We start from the raw sequence: 19,228 nt of genomic DNA on the forward strand, positions 1-19,228 counted from the left end.
AGAAGAGGAAGAAGAAGAGAATGATAAGGAGAGGGATGGGATAGAAGAGGGGGAAGAAGAAGAGGAGGAGGAAGAGGAAGAGGAAGAAGAAGAAGAAGAAGAAGAAGAAGAAGAAGATGAGGATGATGATGATGATGATGATGATGATGATGAGTAAGAGAAGGTATTGAAAGTATCCATATCAAAATTTGGTAACACTTGTTTATTAGGTTTTATTTTTTCTTTTATACTTGTTTTTTCTTTTATACTTGTTTATTAGGTTTTATTTTTTTGTATCTTATAATAATTATCCTGTAATATTTGCTAACACTTCTTATTCAATTGTAGTACACATGGCTCCTGGAGGAAATAGGCAGCAGCGGGCTATAGTGAGGGAGGTAGTAGCTCCCAGGAGCGGGGAGGAGGACGTTGACCGTTCTACTACGGAGGTGAGTGAGGAGGAGGAGGAGGAGGTTGGTGTACCCCGACATACTGACGGCAGGATGATCCTTGATCCGAATGGTCTTTGGTAATTTTGTATTCATTCTATTTTGTAATTTTTTTATTTAGTAATAAATGACTTTTTTTAGACATATGTTAATTATACATTATTTTTTTTTCCTATATAATTATGTTTTTAACATGTTTGATTTCAGGTTTAGAAGTCAAACAGTTGTTCGTGGTGTGACTAATAGCACCCAAGAGAACATGACACACGGCGTTACTTGTTGGAGTAACGCTAGTGATGAAGATAAGGAGATGTGGTTCAACAACTTCCGGGTATCTATTTATAAAATATATATTATTAAATATAATTTATTTATTCTTTTTACCTTATTATTAATTTGTTTCTCATCTATGTGTTTACTTTTTGTAGCGTGTGTTCTATTGGCCAACCAACCTTGAGCGCCTAGTTTGGCAAAGGTATAATGACATTGGCAAGAAGAGGCTAAGGGACAACATGTATAAGGTGTCTAGGAGGAAGAAGGCGCCATCTTTCATGAAAGGTATTTAGTTTCTTTTAATACCCGTAATTAGTTAAAATTCATTACATATTTTGAAAATATATTAATTAATAATTGTTATTTTATTGATTATAGGTTCGTCATATGAGGAATATACCAAGTACCGGAACAGTTCTGAGTTCAAGGAAGCATCGGCCCGGAACAAGATCAACAGGAAAGGAGGAGATAAGGACGCGGAAGTTGAGCCTACTCATTATGGAGGGTCTCAATCTTTTCATGATCGTGTGGTGTTAGATGTAAGTTATTTGTCTTAGCTTTTAATTTAATAGTCTTCTAATTTAATTAGTCTCATTAATTATCATGTTTGAGTAACAATTTCCTTTTTTTTTTTCCGGAAGACCAAGAAGAATAAGGGCAAGGTACCCACGATTGTTGATCTCTTTGTTGACACTCACGCAAAGAAGACAAGCAAGGGCAAGTTGATCTTCGTGAAGGAAAAAGATCAACAGTTATATGTAAGTGTCAAAAAATAAAAATTTCTTAGCTTTTTAAAGTATATGTTTTATCAATTTTTAGATAAGTAACCTCTAACCATTAATGTTTTATCAATTTTTTAGGAACAATTCCTTGTCCGTAGGAAGAACAACCCGGAAATTGATGACAATGAGCTATGGTTTGATCTTGTTGAGGGGTTCCAAAGAGGAGATGTGTATGGAGCCGGGTCGGCAAAGGAGATTTTCTACCCTCCTACAAGAAGAAGAGGGTCAATTTCCTCCCAACAAGTCGTGAGTGTGCTCCAAGCTCAATTAGCCGCCAGGGAGAGGCAGGATGCCGAGAGGGAGAGGCGGGATGCCGAGAGAGATGATGACATTAGGAGGATGAAGGAGGAAATGGAACGGATGAACTCCTTCTTCGCCAATTGCAACACTGGGTGGCGCCCGCAACCAAAGGATCCTAGAGATCCTGATTATGGAGGTGGTAGTGGAGCGGGAGCAAGTTTCCCTGTTATGTAGTAGAACTCGTAGTTATGTAGTAGAACTCGTAGTTATTCCCGGATAATGTTAGATGACCAAAACTCGTAGAACTCGTAGTTGTGTGTATGGAACTTGATTTTCTTTATCAAGTTTGGTTGTGTTGGCTTCCCATGTGTTCTCTGCTGGTTGTGTTGGTTTATTTGCAGGTTTTACGTATTTGGCTAGGTCAAAAACGATTTTTAGGCAATAAAACATGTAAATTTGGCGACGGACACTGGGCATTTGGCGACGGAATTCCGTCGCTAACCTTCTGACCATAATTTAATTTCAGGGACATTGGCGACGGAAAACAGTGCAAATGGCGACCAAATTCAGTCGCCAAAATGGCGACCAAATTCTGTCGCCAAAATGGCGACCAAATTCCGTCGCCTTTTATGAGAATATGGACATGACGTGGACTTTTTAAAAGCGACTAATGGCAGTCGCTAAAAAGGCGACTAATGGTAGTCGCCAATTTTGGCGGCAATTTCGGTCGTCGCCCGCTTTAAAAAAATATCGTCGCCAAAATTGGCGACGAAGACCAGTCGCCAAAAGCGACTAAACCTAGCTACGAAGTGCGGGCGACGGGCCTTAGTCGCTTTATTCTAAATGGCGACTATTCTCAGTCGCCTTATATGGTCGCCAATTACCTTATTTGTTGTAGTGAGTGCTTGATATTCCCGAGGACACTCACACCCCTATTATTTTAGGGAGACCATTTTTATTCACTGCTCGCGCGGTGATAGATGTCGGGGGTAAGACACTCACATTTCAGGTAGGAGAGGAGGAATTAATTTTCCATCAATCTAAGTCTCGTAGGGCTCCCATGCAAGCTCAACCTTGCAATGCCCTTTCCTCTACTAACTCCCATATTGACACTCCAGCTGAAAATTTGGAATATTGTGCTGCAATTGTGACCCCTCCGCCTCAGATTGAGAGCAAAAAGGAGGAAAATTCGTCTGTTTTCCTTGCTGAAGGTACAGATGAAAAAGATGCAGGAGCTGTCAAAGGTCATTGTGCAACAAAAGTCAATTAAATTAGGGATCCAAACGTCAAAGCTGGTGAGAAAGAAAAAGGGACGAGAAAAGTTCGTGCATACGTGGATGCTAACTATTCTCCCCCTACTGGTTCAATTTCCAGCTCGTGGAGGATGAAGAGGACGGTCAAGGATGCCGAAGGGACCTCCTCCAGTCAGAAGCCCTCCGTTGGGCTACTGGATTGCTTTGGGAATTAAGCCGGGAATGCCCCGTGTAACAATTTGTAAAAACTAATTTTAAATTTCCGTTGAATTTCTTTATTGCGTTTTTAGGACTGTTAGAATTTAGACAATTTTTAGCATAGTTAGGAAGACTATAGACTGTTATTTTTATGATTTGGTATGTCGGGATATGTTTGCGAGTGTTTTTATGTAGGTTTGGGGAAATAAAGACGCATTTAGAGGACTTACACGAAGAAACGCTCTCGATCGAGTACTTTTTGTACTCGATCGGGAAGAATTTATAAGAAAGGCTTCGATCGAGCTATTTCAGGTTTTTCGATCGAAACAGAAAAAATGAGGAGTTCTCGATCGAGTATACTTTTACTCGATCGAGAGGAATGAAGAACAGACTCCTCGAACGAGGGGTTTAAAACCACTCGATCGAGTGAAATTGCAAATCCCGCGCAGGAAGTAACTCTTTAGCTTCTTATTTTCATTCCTTATTTTCATTTCCTCCTTTCTTCATCTTCTTTGCACGAAAAACCCCCAAATCCTCTCTAGTTTTTGCCCAAATACCAAATCTGTCACCCATAATCTGTTCCCTGCTATTAAATCGACATTTTCCCCTTATTTTCCCCTTGATTTTTGTCTTTGTTGCGGGTCAATTAAGGAATTAGGGTTTGCGGTTTCTTGTTCGAAATTCCGCCATTTTGCATTGGTTTTTGTCAATTAATTGCTTCTTTTGTGGGTTTCATTGATCAAGTAAGTTTACCCTTCACTTTATTGTTGATTAATTGCCTTTTTTTCGAATTTATGAAGTAATTGGGGTTTAGGGTTTATGAAAGTCGAAATTTTCGACAGAAAATTGGGGATTTTGTGTTTTATTGCTTCAATTGATTATCGTTTCCCCTTGCTTACTTGTTTAGGATGGAGAGTAGCTCATTACCCTCGTCTAGCTCGACTGTTACTCCGACTGAGATGATGGTCCCTGCTGCAACCACCGTCTCCACACCCGTTAGTACCACTGCCACTGCTCTTGTGTTTCTTGTTACTATGGCTGGTACTGTTGTTACTGCTGCTAGCACTACTGTTATTTCTGATCCTACTTCCGTCTCAATCTCTATTTTTGCTAGCTCTGCGGCTAGCTAAACTTCTGTCTTGGTCTCTACTACAAGCTCGGCATCCGTGTCGGTTTCTGATGCGTCTTCTGTTGCAGCCACAGCTAGTACCTCAGGTACGGTGACCACCCCTGTTGTGTGGTCACCCGCAGTTACAGGTGCTTACCGGGCGGCCCTAGTACCTCGCTCCGTCATAGGACGGGCTTCTACTTCAGGTACTAGAGGCTGGGGTCGTGCACGAGCTACACCTACTGCTGGTCGTTCTGCTGGCCGTGTCAGCATCCGAGGGGATGATTCGCTCGACTCGCACTAGATTCTTTGCTTTGCTTGACTGTGACTTTATTTCGACCAAGTTTTTGTGCCGTCAGTCACTTGATAGACTTGGTATTTACGAGCTAGTTTGTGAGATTTTGAGGGGTACGGGGATGTCTGGACTTGTGACCATGAGAGCCTATACCTACAAGGAGCTGGCCCTTGAGTTTTTCAGCTCCTTTACCTTCTCTTCTGGGGCACACGACGCTGACCCCACTTGTTCTTCCGTGTCTTTCCGGTTGTTTAACCGGACTTTTTCCTGGACTTTAGAGGAGTTTGGTACTAGGTTAGGACTTTCTTTTACGGGTCCTACTGCTACCCCTAGGAAGGTCATCCGCATGTTGTGGAGGACCTTGGCACAAACTACTTACGCTGAGCGAAAGCTCGCTCAGGTCCACCTTCCCCCTGCCCGTTACTTCCTGCGTCTGATGGGTAGTACTATTTTTGGCCGTAGAGAACCAAATAATGTGAACAACATTGAGCTTTTTATTCTGGGCGGGTACCTGAACATTGACAGTGGGGCCCATTTGTCCTCAACATTGCTTACGTGACCGCCTAATACTTTCACTCTGTGGGAGAGAAGACCACGGGCGCCATCGTCTGCGGTGGCATAGCCACTGTCCTTGCCCGTTCTCTCTTCCCCGTCTTCCCTCGTGACTTACCGTACATAGGAGTTGACCAATACCTGGACCGGGCAGCTATGTTGTCTATGACTTGGCTTGCTTCTGCCCAGCAGACTTGGAAGATAGGCGGTTCCTTGTCTGAGACCCTTCCTTGCACCACCCTACCTAGCCTCGTTCCCCTACCCACTATTAGGGGCAGGATACCTCCACCATTGCCCATGTACCACCTACCGCTGCAACCACCTCCTACCATGTCCGCTTCTAGGAAGCGGAGGAGAACTGAGAACGGGGGGGGGATCCCCACCTTCTACGGGTGGCCAGACTTCCACGGCCACTCCTACCCCGATCCCTACTCCTACTCCTGCGCCTGACCAGACACAGGCACAGCCGGTTTTTCCGGCTAATTTTGTATCTCCTCCACCCTTTGAGGCGTTCGCGGTCATGGACCAAGGGCGCCGTGACATTTTGTTGCTTGATCTTGTAGAGAGACAGGCTCGTATGGAGAGGGACACAGCTCTTACTTTGTTCCCTCTGTACGAGTATCACATGAGGTGACGACGTCCGATTCCAGAGGGTTGGCCACACCCGTCCTTCTACCGGTACCCAGCTGAGGGGTACCCTGAGTCAGCTAGTGAGGAGGAGGAGGAGGAAGACCCAGCTGAGGCGACAGCGAGAGCTCAGGCTGAGGAGAGAAGGAGGAGAGAGCAGCAGGTGGACCCGGACTACACTGTGACGGTGGAGGATGTGTCAGAGGAGGCTGACGAGTAACTACTGGTCTACTCACTTCCCCAGTTTTCAGGCTGGTTTAGGGAAGTTCGTGTTTTGTATGTACATTCTTGTTCTTTTATTTCTTTTATCTCCTTTTTATCTATTGTTTTTCATTCATTTATTGGTTGTATTTTTCCCGTTCCCCTGTATATATCTGGTGGTGTATCTGGAGGATAACGAAGGCGTTGTCCATTTTGGTTTGGGGAGGGTAATGCATCCTTTGAGTCTGCATTTGCATTTGTTTTTGCATTCACGTTTCTATTTTTTGCTTGCATTGTTTTAATTTATTTCAAAAATCATAAAAATCCAAAAAATTCAAAAAATTCAAAAATTAATAAAAAATTCACGTTTATTTTTGCATATAGGTTGAGTCGGAACGGTTGATTTTCGTGATGATATTGCACTTTAACTTGTCATTTTTACTTGAGCCTTGCACTTTCATTGACGGTTATTAGCTGAGTCTTACGCATAATCTACTAGTTTTTGTTCAAATTTAGCTGACCGTGTAGACTTGACCTGAGAAATTAGCAACCTACTTTGCAATTTCTGAGATTTAGAGCCATATAACTAGTGACATTCATGACCGGTTTACATAGGAATTGAGAGTAGTACTCCTTGCATAGCATGTTCATCTTTTTGCACATTTATGACATTCGATTTCTTGTCAATTTCATACATTCGGGTTTGTGGTCAGTGTCACATGCAGGGAGGTGCTTGCAAATTTCCCCTTTCTTACATTTTTCACCCATTTAACTCCACTTAAGCCAAATTTAGCCTTTTTGACCCATTAGCTACATCCAAAACTAAGTCTGCCTAGTCAAGCTAGTTTAGTATGTCTTTTGCGGTATGTTTATTCCGTCTGCGAGTTTGGCCCATGTGATATTGTTGGAGTTGGTGGAAAATAATGGAAGGGAGGATGAAAAATGAAAAAAAAAAAGAAAGATAAACGTGATTGAAGAAAAAAATGAAGAAGAAAATGAAAAATCACGTAAGGCAGAGAAGAAAAAGAAAGAAAAGTTTGAAAAAAAATCGAGTTGTATTGTCTGGATAATTAGGACCGTATTAAAAAAGGGAAGTTTGTGACGGTCTACTCCCCTGTTCTTATTCATATGTTTTTGAGGAGATAGTGTATTTGGTTAGTGAGTTGTGTGCCATGAAGGGCACTTGTGTTTATTTTCAGTCAGTTGAGATTCGGATATTTTCATATGATCCTGTTTAGGAACTAGCTTGGCGCTTTTACCTCCACATTTCCATAATTTGTTTTTGCCTTTCTTACCTGAACCTCACTATTCCTATATCATTTGTAAGCCCTCGGCTATGACGGATATTGTTGGTTGGAATGTGTGAATAGTACTTGAATCGTCTTTCATTTTTGTTGCATGCATGCTATGTAGGTCGCAGTTTAGGTGAGTGACTGTTTATCTTTCTCTCTTATACACATATACTTAACCCTTTGCTTCATGAGAGAAGAGTGGCCACATGAGAGTCCGATTTTTTTGGTCTTGCAAGGTCGATAGGTCAGCTTTGTTTCTGAACATCGTATAATTCGTTTGCGTATTGACTGTTGTAGCTATAATTGTTGATTTATGTTGTATTAAATTGGTTCAAGTAGACGAGTTATAGCTAGCTCTGAGTTTTCATTTCCGTTCCATTAGTTTGTATTTAGTTTACTCGAGGACGAGTAAAGGTTCGGTTTGGGGAGATTTGATACGTGCATTTTATATAGTTATTTTAGCCTTATTTTGCACGTATTTCTATGCACTTTTACACTGTTTTGTATTGCAATATGCCCTGAATTAGCTACCTTGGTTTGTTTTGTCTGTTTTGCAGGAATGAACTTGAAAGTGGTGAAACCGTACTCTTTTCGTCCTGTTTTGCATGCATTTTGAGCAGACTTGGAAGATAGGCGGTTCCTTGTCTGAGACCCTTCCTTGCACCACCCTACCTAGCCTCGTTCCCCTACCCACTATTAGGGGCAGGATACCTCCACCATTGCCCATGTACCACCTACCGCTGCAACCACCTCCTACCATGTCCGCTTCTAGGAAGCGGAGGAGAACTGAGAACGGGGGGGGGATCCCCACCTTCTACGGGTGGCCAGACTTCCACGGCCACTCCTACCCCGATCCCTACTCCTACTCCTGCGCCCGACCAGACACAGGCACAGCCGGTTTTTCCGGCTAATTTTGTATCTCCTCCACCCTTTGAGGCGTTCGCGGTCATGGACCAAGGGCGCCGTGACATTTTGTTGCTTGATCTTGTAGAGAGACAGGCTCGTATGGAGAGGGACACAGCTCTTACTTTGTTCCCTCTGTACGAGTATCACATGAGGTGACGACGTCCGATTCCAGAGGGTTGGCCACACCCGTCCTTCTACCGGTACCCAGCTGAGGGGTACCCTGAGTCAGCTAGTGAGGAGGAGGAGGAGGAAGACCCAGCTGAGGCGACAGCGAGAGCTCAGGCTGAGGAGAGAAGGAGGAGAGAGCAGCAGGTGGACCCGGACTACACTGTGACGGTGGAGGATGTGTCAGAGGAGGCTGACGAGTAACTACTGGTCTACTCACTTCCCCAGTTTTCAGGCTGGTTTGGGGAAGTTCGGGTTTTGTATGTACATTCTTGTTCTTTTATTTCTTTTATCTCCTTTTTATCTATTGTTTTTCATTCATTTATTGGTTGTATTTTTCCCGTTCCCCTGTATATATCTGCTGGTGTATGCTGGAGGATAACGAAGGCGTTGTCCATTTTGGTTTGGGGAGGGTAATGCATCCTTTGAGTCTGCATTTGCATTTGTTTTTGCATTCACGTTTCTATTTTTTGCTTGCATTGTTTTAATTTATTTCAAAAATCATAAAAATCCAAAAAATTCAAAAAATTCAAAAATTAATAAAAAATTCACGTTTATTTTTGCATATAGGTTGAGTCAGAACGGTTGATTTTCGTGATGATATTGCACTTTAACTTGTCATTTTTACTTGAGCCTTGCACTTTCATTGACGGTTATTAGCTGAGTCTTACGCATAATCTACTAGTTTTTGTTCAAATTTAGCTGACCGTGTAGACTTGACCTGAGAAATTAGCAACCTACTTTGCAATTTCTGAGATTTAGAGCCATATAACTAGTGACATTCATGACCGGTTTACATAGGAATTGAGAGTAGTACTCCTTGCATAGCATGTTCATCTTTTTGCACATTTTTGACATTCGATTTCTTGTCAATTTCATACATTCGGGTTTGTGGTCAGTGTCACATGCAGGGAGGTGCTTGCAAATTTCCCCTTTCTTACATTTTTCACCCATTTAACTCCACTTAAGCCAAATTTAGCCTTTTTGACCCATTAGCTACATCCAAAACTAAGTCTGCCTAGTCAAGCTAGTTTAGTGTGTCTTTTGCGGTATGTTTATTCCGTCTGCGAGTTTGGCCCATGTGATATTGTTGGAGTTGGTGGAAAATAATGGAAGGGAGGATGAAAAATGAAAAAAAAAAGAAAGATAAACGTGATTGAAGAAAAAAAAGAAGAAGAAAATGAAAAATCACGTAAGGCAGAGAAGAAAAAGAAAGAAAAGTTTGAAAAAAAATTGAGTTGTATTGTCTGGATAATTAGGACCGTATTAAAAAAGGGAAGTTTGTGACGGTCTACTCCCCTGTTCTTATTCATATGTTTTTGAGGAGATAGTGTATTTGGTTAGTGAGTTGTGTGCCATGAAGGGCACTTGTGTTTATTTTCAGTCAGTTGAGATTCGGATATTTTCATATGATCCTGTTTAGGAACTAGCTTGGCGCTTTTACCTCCACATTTCCATAATTTGTTTTTGCCTTTCTTACCTGAACTTCACTATTCCTATATCATTTGTAAGCCCTCGGCTATGACGGATATTGTTGGTTGGAATGTGTGAATAGTACTTGAATCGTCTTTCATTTTTGTTGCATGCATGCTATGTAGGTCGCAGTTTAGGTGAGTGACTGTTTATCTTTCTCTCTTATACACATATACTTAACCCTTTGCTTCATGAGAGAAGAGTGGCCACGTGAGAGTCCGATTTTTTTGGTCTTGCAAGGTCGATAGGTCAGCTTTGTTTCTGAACATCGTATAATTCGTTTGCGTATTGACTGTTGTAGCTATAATTGTTGATTTCTGTTGTATTAAATTGGTTCAAGTAGACGAGTTATAGCTAGCTCTGAGTTTTCATTTCCGTTCCATTAGTTTGTATTTAGTTTACTCGAGGACGAGTAAAGGTTCGGTTTGGGGAGATTTGATACGTGCATTTTATATAGTTATTTTAGCCTTATTTTGCACGTATTTCTATGCACTTTTACACTGTTTTGTATTGCAATATGCCCTGAATTAGCTACCTTGGTTTGTTTTGTCTGTTTTGCAGGAATGAACTTGAAAGTGGTGAAACCGTACTCTTTTCGTCCTGTTTTGCATGCATTTTGAGGAGACGGGAATGTTAGAGTGAGACTTATGTATTGGGATGCGTGAAGGAATGGTCAACGAAGCAGTCGGCGACGAGTTTGAAGCTGATTTGGAGGAAGAACACTCGATCGAGAAGGGTTTTGGTCGATCGAGTGGTTTTGGGTACTGAAGAGGTCGATCGAGTAATTTAATCTACTCGATCGAAATTGTAACACTACGGATTTTCTTTGGCGACTACTCGACCGAGTAGAGCCTACTCGACCGAGTAGTGCTGTTGTTGTGAGTTGTTTTGGTTCTGCCGATGAATACTCGGCCGAGTATAGTGAATACTCGACCGAGTAGAGGATACTCGGCCGAGTATAACTTTACTCGACCGAGTATTCGGTCTGGCGAGTGTTATTTTGACGGTTTGATTAGGGAATGTTTAAGATTATTTTATATCCCGCGTCAGTTTTCAAAACATCATTTCAACTTCATCAGTTTCTATGTTACCCTAATTACACCCTAATCATTCCCTAATCTTTCCCTTAATCATTCCGTAGCATCGTCGTGTGGGTAATCTTCGTGACTCTTGCGTATAAGTTCTCGTTCCACTGTTGGTAAGTCCTATCTTTATGATTATTTGTACTCTTTGGGGTTACTGTACATATATGGAAATGGGATTTTGGGAATTGTGCAATGTGTAATTGTGTTACATGATTATTGTATAGGAGAAGACTTCGTAGACGAGCCTTTTTTATTGTCCGTGTTGCATACAACTGTTGGTTGCTAAGGTAGGGTTTCCTACTCAGTTTACTGTTATTGTAAGATATGTTGTTATGATTATTGCTATCTGTTGATCATCGGAGTATGGAGATTGTTGTAACGATGTTGGTGTAAGGGTGTTGAGATGGCTGTGTTGTATTGTGATTGTGATTGTGGTGGAGTCACTTGCGGGAGTGGCTTCACACCCTAGTTCGCCCTCCGTGGAACCCGCCACGGGAGGGGATGTGCACATTAAGGGACAGGGATTACTGTCGCTCGTTGAGGAGCTGGACTAGGTGGGATCGGCTGCGGTCACCCACTGGCGGCGAGGATTACCTGTTGCGATGGGTAATCTGGCAGGGCTACACACTTCAGTGTGTAGTCGGTTACTTTGTGTGAATGGAGGATTGGGGATTGGCGATGATCAGTTGATTCCCCCGTTTGTTTGTCTTAATGTTTGAGTAATACTGACCTCGTGTTGTTTGTGGAATCTGCGGTGATCCATTCGGGGATGGTGAGCAGGCTTGACAGGTTTTGCTAGTGTGAGCTTGGGGACTGTCTTGGGAGAAGTGCCATCACGAGTCATAGCATCACCGTCTGAGTCTTAGTTGGATTTCTTTTACTATCAGACTTTGAAGTTGTATTTTGTTAAAACAGTATTTGAGTTTGGTTGATGTAAACTTTACATTTTACAGTACTTTAATAAATGTGCTCAGTTCGGACGCTTTTTGATATGTACTAACCTCGGGCAACCGAGATGGTAACACACTTTCATGGTAGGGTGGTCCTGGTAAGGCACCTTGGTATGAGGGGGTGTTACAAAGTGGTATCAGAGCCGAAGATTCCGGCACCTAAACAAATGAATATAATGAACCTAGGGAGTCTAAGTAAAATGAACCCGGGGAGAGTTGTCTGGAGCTACCGCAAAGACTCGGGAGACGTCCCGGAGTCGCAAATTGGCCCTCACTAACTCGAGCCGGTAACATGGGGAAGTGTGATGAGAGCTAGGTTTTGTATGTGCATGTATGTGAAGATGCATGTTTGTAAAAGTTGATAGTTGAAAGTAGGTGTGTTGAAGTTCCTAAATGTTGTGATGGGAGGAATGGTGGATGTGACGGGTTGTGAATGTTGGTCATGTTGGATTTAGCATATGTATGAATTGTATGCTGATATGATTCTAATGTGGCATTAAAGTTCTTGATATATATGAATTGCATGCTGAGGTGATTATTGAAGGAAATGTAGATTCATATACATACTAACATACTCATATATGTCAAATAATTTTCATAAAATTAAAACGGATTTTATGCATGCAAACAAAATATAAATAGAAGAGAAATAACATCCTTACATTGATGTTTCGGTTTTATTGGGCACAAAAGAAATCTCCTTTTCTTTTGTTCTTGAGCTTTCCTTATGGATGAACAAGATCTAAGTATAAGATCTCTCCCTAAGCTTTATACCCAAGGCTTTCTCTTAATCTAATTAATATTATTTTGAGCTAGTATAAAATTAATTTAGGTAGAAAATTGAACCAAAAATAAATTGTAACACTTGAATATTTTCGGTTTTTATGAGAGAAGATTAGGAGGATTTATTCTCTCTAGGATTGTTATTTTTTGAAAGAACAAGTGAATGAATATGATACAATACATTTTGTATATAATTAGGTAAAAATATGAGAAAACCATCATGGTTTTCTCTTCTCAAAAACCGGGTGGTAGGGGGGCTTTTGGGTGAGCCAATGCATGAAGTTGTTGCTCTTAACAATGTTCATAGGCTTGCATGGCTAGACCATTAGGTAATTATTATGTTTACTTAATAAATTAATCAACACAATATTAACCCAATACCCCATTATTTCGGTACAATCATAATATGGTGTCCATATTATTTTTGTCAATTTCTCAATATGTAACATGTCACATGTAACATAATTTGTTATGTATTTTTAACATATTAAAAATCAACGTATTAATAAAAATACGTCACATACAAAAATCGATTTAGTAATTTCATAATTACTTGTGCCGAAATATTTTTACCAATTTATAAATCGCATTTACAAAAATTCATTCAATTCCGATTGTTTCTTTAAACAATAATTTCATCCGAGTAATGAAACAATTCGATTACTCAGACCGTATCTCATTTAATCACATTTCAATATGATACGTAAATTTTACTTCCAAAATCGTCCGTCAATTTTCAAGTAATTTAATTAACTCGTAACGTTATACGATTAATTAAATAATCAATTAAGAGTATTGCCCTTTAGGTATGACCTAGGGGGTCAACTGATCACCACCGTCACACGACAGTAATGTCAAACTCTAGTCAGCCAATCATTACCGATATATGTTGACCAGGTTGACAAGAATAATATTACTTCCCAATTGTATTCATTTTAATGAGACTTAAACATGTGATCATCATGATCAACAGTCGTGATCGCATTATTGTCGGAGGACATATATTCCAACAATCTCCCACTTGTCCTCGACAAGTGTGCGTCACCAATTCTCTTGTCCTATTACTATCTCCCACTCAATGCAAGGTGTCTTTCAGGTCTTACTTGCAAGTGATCATATCGAGAGTGGTTTCCTCGATCTGGAGAATAACTGATTGACCGGATTTATCTATCATAGATACTTTCCGAGCGTGGCCACGCATTTCCAGTTCATTACTCCTCGAGTGACCCTGAGATATTGTTATAACCCTGACTAGGGATGGACAATTCCTATCGCACTCATTCCCTTCGACTAGCCACAGCCATCATAACCCAAAATATGCCCATTTGACCCCATTTACGAAGGTCGTAGTAACACAAATCAAAGTTAATCTGAAACTGTGCCATCTTAGGAGAATAGTCTTTAGTCAAAAGAATCGACTCATTTGAATACTATAGTAGCTCTTGCCACGACCAGGCTATATAAATTTGCCAGAACTCTATAAGCGGTCATAAGGCCCGACAAAATGTTCCTAACAGTCTGCCTATGTGATCGACTAGTCATCTCATATGACTCTATGGCACTTGAACTTGCCATCAATCGCCTCACACTCTAGTCACTTCGAGACGTCACCTCATACAAGTGACTATGGGAAAATACTATGTTAATCCGTGTTCACTTTAACGGGGTTCAATTGTCTCTACAACCCGTTTGGATGTAACAAAGTATAAATTAAAGATAAAAGACAAATGTGATTAAGAACATGAACAAAAACAACACTTTTATTTCATTTCAAAATCTAACAAAAATTTGGTACACGTTTAAGTCCCATGGACGTAACATGTCCATCATGCTTAGCCTGCGATAAAGGCTTGGTGAGCGGATCGGCTATGTTGTCATCCGTCCCAACCTTACAAATCGCAATTTCCTTTCTTTCAATGAAATCTCTTATTACATGATACTTTCTAAGTACATGTCTAGATCTATTACTAGACTTTGGCTCCTTAGCTTGGAAGATCGTCCCACTATTATCATAATAGAGAGTGATGGGATCATCGGCGGTAGGTACTACTTTTAGACCTTCCGTGAATTGCTTGATCCACATAGCTTCCTTGGCGCTTTCTCGATCTTTGCTATGTACTCACCTCCGTTGTCGAATCTGCGGTTCAGACTTCCTTGAAGCTTCTCCACTTTACGGCACCACCATTGAGCATGAAAACAAAACCAAAGTGATTTCATGTCATCTCTATCTGTTTGAAAACTTGAGTCCGTGTATCCTGTAACACGCAACTCGGTGTCTCCTCCAAACACAAGGATAGAGTCCTTAGTTCTTCTCAAGTACTTAAGGATGTTCTTGACAAAGAATCCAGTGACTCTCACCTGGATTTCCTTGATATCTACTCGTCATGCTCAAGGCATACGAGACATCGGGACGTGTGCATATCATGGCATACATGATTGATCCAACAACGGAAGCGTAAGGGATCAACTTCATGCGTTCAACATCATGGGGTTCGGAGGGACATTGAGTCTTGCTCAATATCGTTCCGGTTACCATAGGTACCAAACCCCTTTGGATTTGTCCATGTTTAATCGTCAAGAATCTTATCAACATAAGACTCTTGACTTAGTGCCAATATCCTCTTGGATCTATCTCTATAGATCCGGATACCTAATATGCGTTGTGCCTCTCCTAAATCCTTCATTTGGAAGTGGTTACCTAACCACTTCTTAACAAAAGACAACATTGGAATATCATTTCCAATGAGTAGTATGTCATCGACATACAAGATTAGGAACACAACATTGCTCCCACTAAATTTCATGTATAAACATGGTTCCTCAACATTTCGAGTGAAACCATTTTCCTTTATCACATCATTGAATCGATGATTCCAACTTCTTGATGCTTGCTTAAGACCATAAATGGATCTCTTAAGTTTGCACACTTTGTTAGGATTTTTAGAATCAACAAAACCTTCGGGTTGTATCATGTACACCTCCTCTTCTAAATGCCCATTTAGAAAAGCGGTTTTGACATCCATTTGCCAAATTTCATAATCATGAAATGCGGCGATCGCTAACAAAATCCGTATGGATCTTAGCATGGCTACGGGGGCGAAGGTCTCATCATAATGGAGACCTTGGACTTGGGTAAATCCTTTTGCCACTAGCCTAGCTTTGTAGACATCGTCATGTCCTTCTATGCCATTTTTGACCTTGAATATCCATTTGCATTGGAGGGGTCTTGCCCCTTTAGGCAAATCTACCAAGTCCCAAACTTGGTTTTCAAGCATGGAATCCATTTCGGACTTCATGGCTTCAAGCCATAAGGTGGAATTAGGACTAGAGATTGCGGCCTTGTAGGTGGCGGGCTCGTCACTTTCCATAAGCAACACATCGAGCGTTCCATCTTCTTCGATAAGTCCCACATATTGATCAGGATGGCGAATAACTCGGCCCGTTCTTCTAAGAGGAGTAGGAACGACCGTGTTAGATGACGAAAGAACTTCTTCTTGCGCCTCTATTTCGGTTTGTGGCTCTTGAACTTCATCAAGTTCAAAATTTCTCCCACTCTGTCTCCTAGAAATAAAATCACTTTCTAGGAAGACAAGATCATCCTGACACAAATACTTTGTTCTCTTGAGGCTTATAGAAGTAATAGCCTCGTGAGGCCATGGGATATCCTACAAAAATGCATTTTTCGGATCTTGGGGCAAGCTTGTTGTCGTTCTGAGTTTTGACGTAAGCATCACATCCCCAAATCTTCATGTGGGATAGATTTGGAACCTTTTCTTTCCATATCTCATATGGAGTCTTTTCAGTTGCTTTGGTTGGACTCACGTTCAAAGATTTTATTGCGGTTTGAATTGCAAATCCCCAAAACGAGTTCGGTAACTCGGTTTGACTCATCATGGATCGAACCATATCAAGTAAGGTTCGATTCCTCCTTTCGGCAACACCATTGAGTTGTGGTGTTCCGGGTGGAGTAAGTTGTGATATAATCCCACAACCTTTCAAGTGTGAATCAAATTCAAGGCTAAGGTATTCTCCACCACGATCGGATCGTAGTGCCTTAATCCTTTTGTTCAATTGGTTCTCTACTTCGTTTTGAAATTCCTTGAATTTCTCAAATGCTTCACTCTTATGTTTCATTAAATAGATATACCCATATCTACTTAAGTCATCGGTGAAGGTTATAAAGTAGTCATAATTACCACGAGCGGTGATACTCATTGGTCCACGTACATCGGTGTGTATGAGTCCCAATAGTTCACTAGCTCGTGTCCCTTTACCACTAAAAGGATTACGAGTCATCTTGCCAAGTAGGCAATATTCGCATGTACCATATGATTGATAATCAAATAGTGTAATCACATTAGTCGAAATTAATCTTTTGATGTGATTCTCGTTTATGTGACCTAATCGACAATGCCAAATGAACGCTTCACTTGGGTCACTTGTTTTGAGTTTCTTTGATTGTATGTTATAAATATCATTAATTGGATTTGAGGTCTCTAAAATGTAAATGCCATTGATAGAAGTAGCTTGGCCAATAACCAAATCATTCCTAGAAATAGAGCAACGATTGTTCTTAATGACAAAACAAAAACCGTCCACGTCTAGCATGGCGATTGAAATAATGTTTTTAGAGAGTGTAGGTACATAAAAACAATTATGTAAATACAACTCAAATCCATTAAGCAAAGCTAAAACATAAGTTCCTTTGGATTCGGCCGCTACCCGAGCTCCATTTCCAAGGCGTAGATCCACATCTCCCTTGCTAAGCCTCTCCACATCTCTTAAACCCTGTAAATGATTACAAAGGTGAGAACCACAACCGGTATCTAGTACCCATGTCGTAGTGGAAGTATAATTTATATCAATAACATAAATTTCTTTAGCAATTGTACCTTTTGGAGTAATGAGTCCTTCCCTTATATTTCGCAAATACATAGGGCAATTCCTAAGCCAATGTCCCATGCCATAGAAATAATGGCACTCATCATTAACTTGCTTGAAGTTTTTGACTTTCTTTCCTTTCTTCTTGAACCTCTTACCCTTTGATGCAAGAACTTGATTGCTAGAGCTCCCACTAGCTTTGGCATCTTTATCTTCCAGAGACAAAGATCCTATAGATCGTATGAGGTAGTCTTCCTGAGACGGACTCACACGAGGTCTAGTAGTAGTGGGTGGTTTAGAAGTGGTGATGAAATTAAGGTTTCCATCCGAACCTATCCCGAAATGAAGTTCTCTAGTTGTATCGAAATTATTGTTGGAGCATACGTCGTAAAGAACATAGTGATATGACTCAATAGTTATTGGTGCGGTAGCATTTGTTGGATTCATTGTAAAAACTACAAATATGGAGGAAAGGAAATGTTTTATTAACATTTGTCTTTTTAAATCATACTTGCAAATAAACAAGATATGAACATTTATATAGTGACCTCTACCCAACTATAATAAATGATTCCAAGACCCAAATTCATATTAACTTAGGGCACGGTGTGCCGAAATACCCCTTATTAACATAACTCGGTGGATTAACCTTTTAATCGATTCTACTTTTAGAACTCTTGGTCGATGATGTTTACATTAATGTTCATCTCTAGCCCGAAACACATCCGGAAATCGTCGTGAATACTTTCGTTGAGTACAACCCAAATTTCGAATAAATGTGTCCATAATCCAAACCCATATCAATTTAGGGCACGGTGTGCCGAAATACCCTTCATTAACATGAACTTGGTGGATAAACATTCATCACCCACTTCCCCTACGTAACAAGGTTTGTACCGGTGTGGCCGAAAGTGCACTCCCTCGCGAAATAGGTTTTCATGGTTTCTACTATTTGGTAAGGCTATGTCTCAATTGATTGTTTTAGCGAGAGGTCATGTCAAATTATTATCTATCACGTTTTAAGTGAACTAAAGCGGTGAACTATGATAATTATATTTGACACGGTCGATAAACTCGATAAAAAGGATGCATGTTTTAGTTATGGCGATTTAGCGATGCATGTGACATAAAATAAAATGCAAGCATAAAGATAAATAAATCCTAGTATGGCCTTCCTAAAATAGAAAACTATTTAACTATTACATATTCGGAAACCAACTCCATTGGTCCCTTGAACCTTGGTTGTGGCACGCATCTCGAGGTAACACCGTCTTTATGTATCGCCATTCTTGAAGAAATCCGTCTTTTGGAACTCCGGAATGAATAAAATTACATAATAAATTACATAATTTCCTATTATACATTTGTAACTAAAATAAAATAAATCTATTAAATTACAAAACGGTGATACGAGATCACAATAAAAATTACAACCGAATCGATATTCCCATACATTTCGGGAAATACCAATTAAAATCTAAGGCCATACTAAGTAAAATTACATAATTCAAAATTACATAAATTGAAATTATGACAATCATAAAAAAATGCAGCATTATAATATGTAAGAACATGCTCAATTTTATGCTAAATCGCCTTTAATTAGCCAATATCGTATATTACTCGGTTTTTACGGATTTGCGTGATTTCAACATTTTATAATCACAAAAATACATAAACTCATATTTATGCATAAGTTAATTACCCTAACCTCTTAGGACTCAAAATATAGTCTT

General features: G+C 40.4%; 1 protein-coding gene across 1 annotated transcript; it reads left to right on the top strand.

Annotated features, from left to right (window-relative positions):
- Window positions 1–408: 408 nt before the first annotated feature.
- On the top strand, window positions 409–4,304 carry LOC141628706 (uncharacterized). The gene is made up of 7 exons (XM_074441808.1): window positions 409–508; window positions 636–759; window positions 857–986; window positions 1,080–1,240; window positions 1,343–1,459; window positions 1,562–1,707; window positions 4,082–4,304. The coding sequence occupies exons 1-7, from the start codon at window positions 483–485 to the stop codon at window positions 4,302–4,304; spliced, it is 927 nt and encodes a 308-aa protein (XP_074297909.1). The 5' UTR covers window positions 409–482.
- The last annotated feature ends 14,924 nt before the right edge of the window (window positions 4,305–19,228 follow it).

Source organism: Silene latifolia, chromosome Y (assembly GCF_048544455.1).
Source record: "Silene latifolia isolate original U9 population chromosome Y, ASM4854445v1, whole genome shotgun sequence".
Lineage (NCBI taxonomy): Eukaryota > Viridiplantae > Streptophyta > Magnoliopsida > Caryophyllales > Caryophyllaceae > Silene > Silene latifolia.

Coding starts and splice junctions, on each gene's coding strand:
- LOC141628706 (XM_074441808.1), top strand. CDS start 483: ATGATCCTTGATCCGAATGGTCTTTG. Junction 1,241..1,342: donor ATGATCGTGTGGTGTTAGAT/GTAAGTTATTTG, acceptor TTTTTCCGGAAG/ACCAAGAAGAATAAGGGCAA. Junction 1,708..4,081: donor CCTCCTACAAGAAGAAGAGG/GTCAATTTCCTC, acceptor TTACTTGTTTAG/GATGGAGAGTAGCTCATTAC.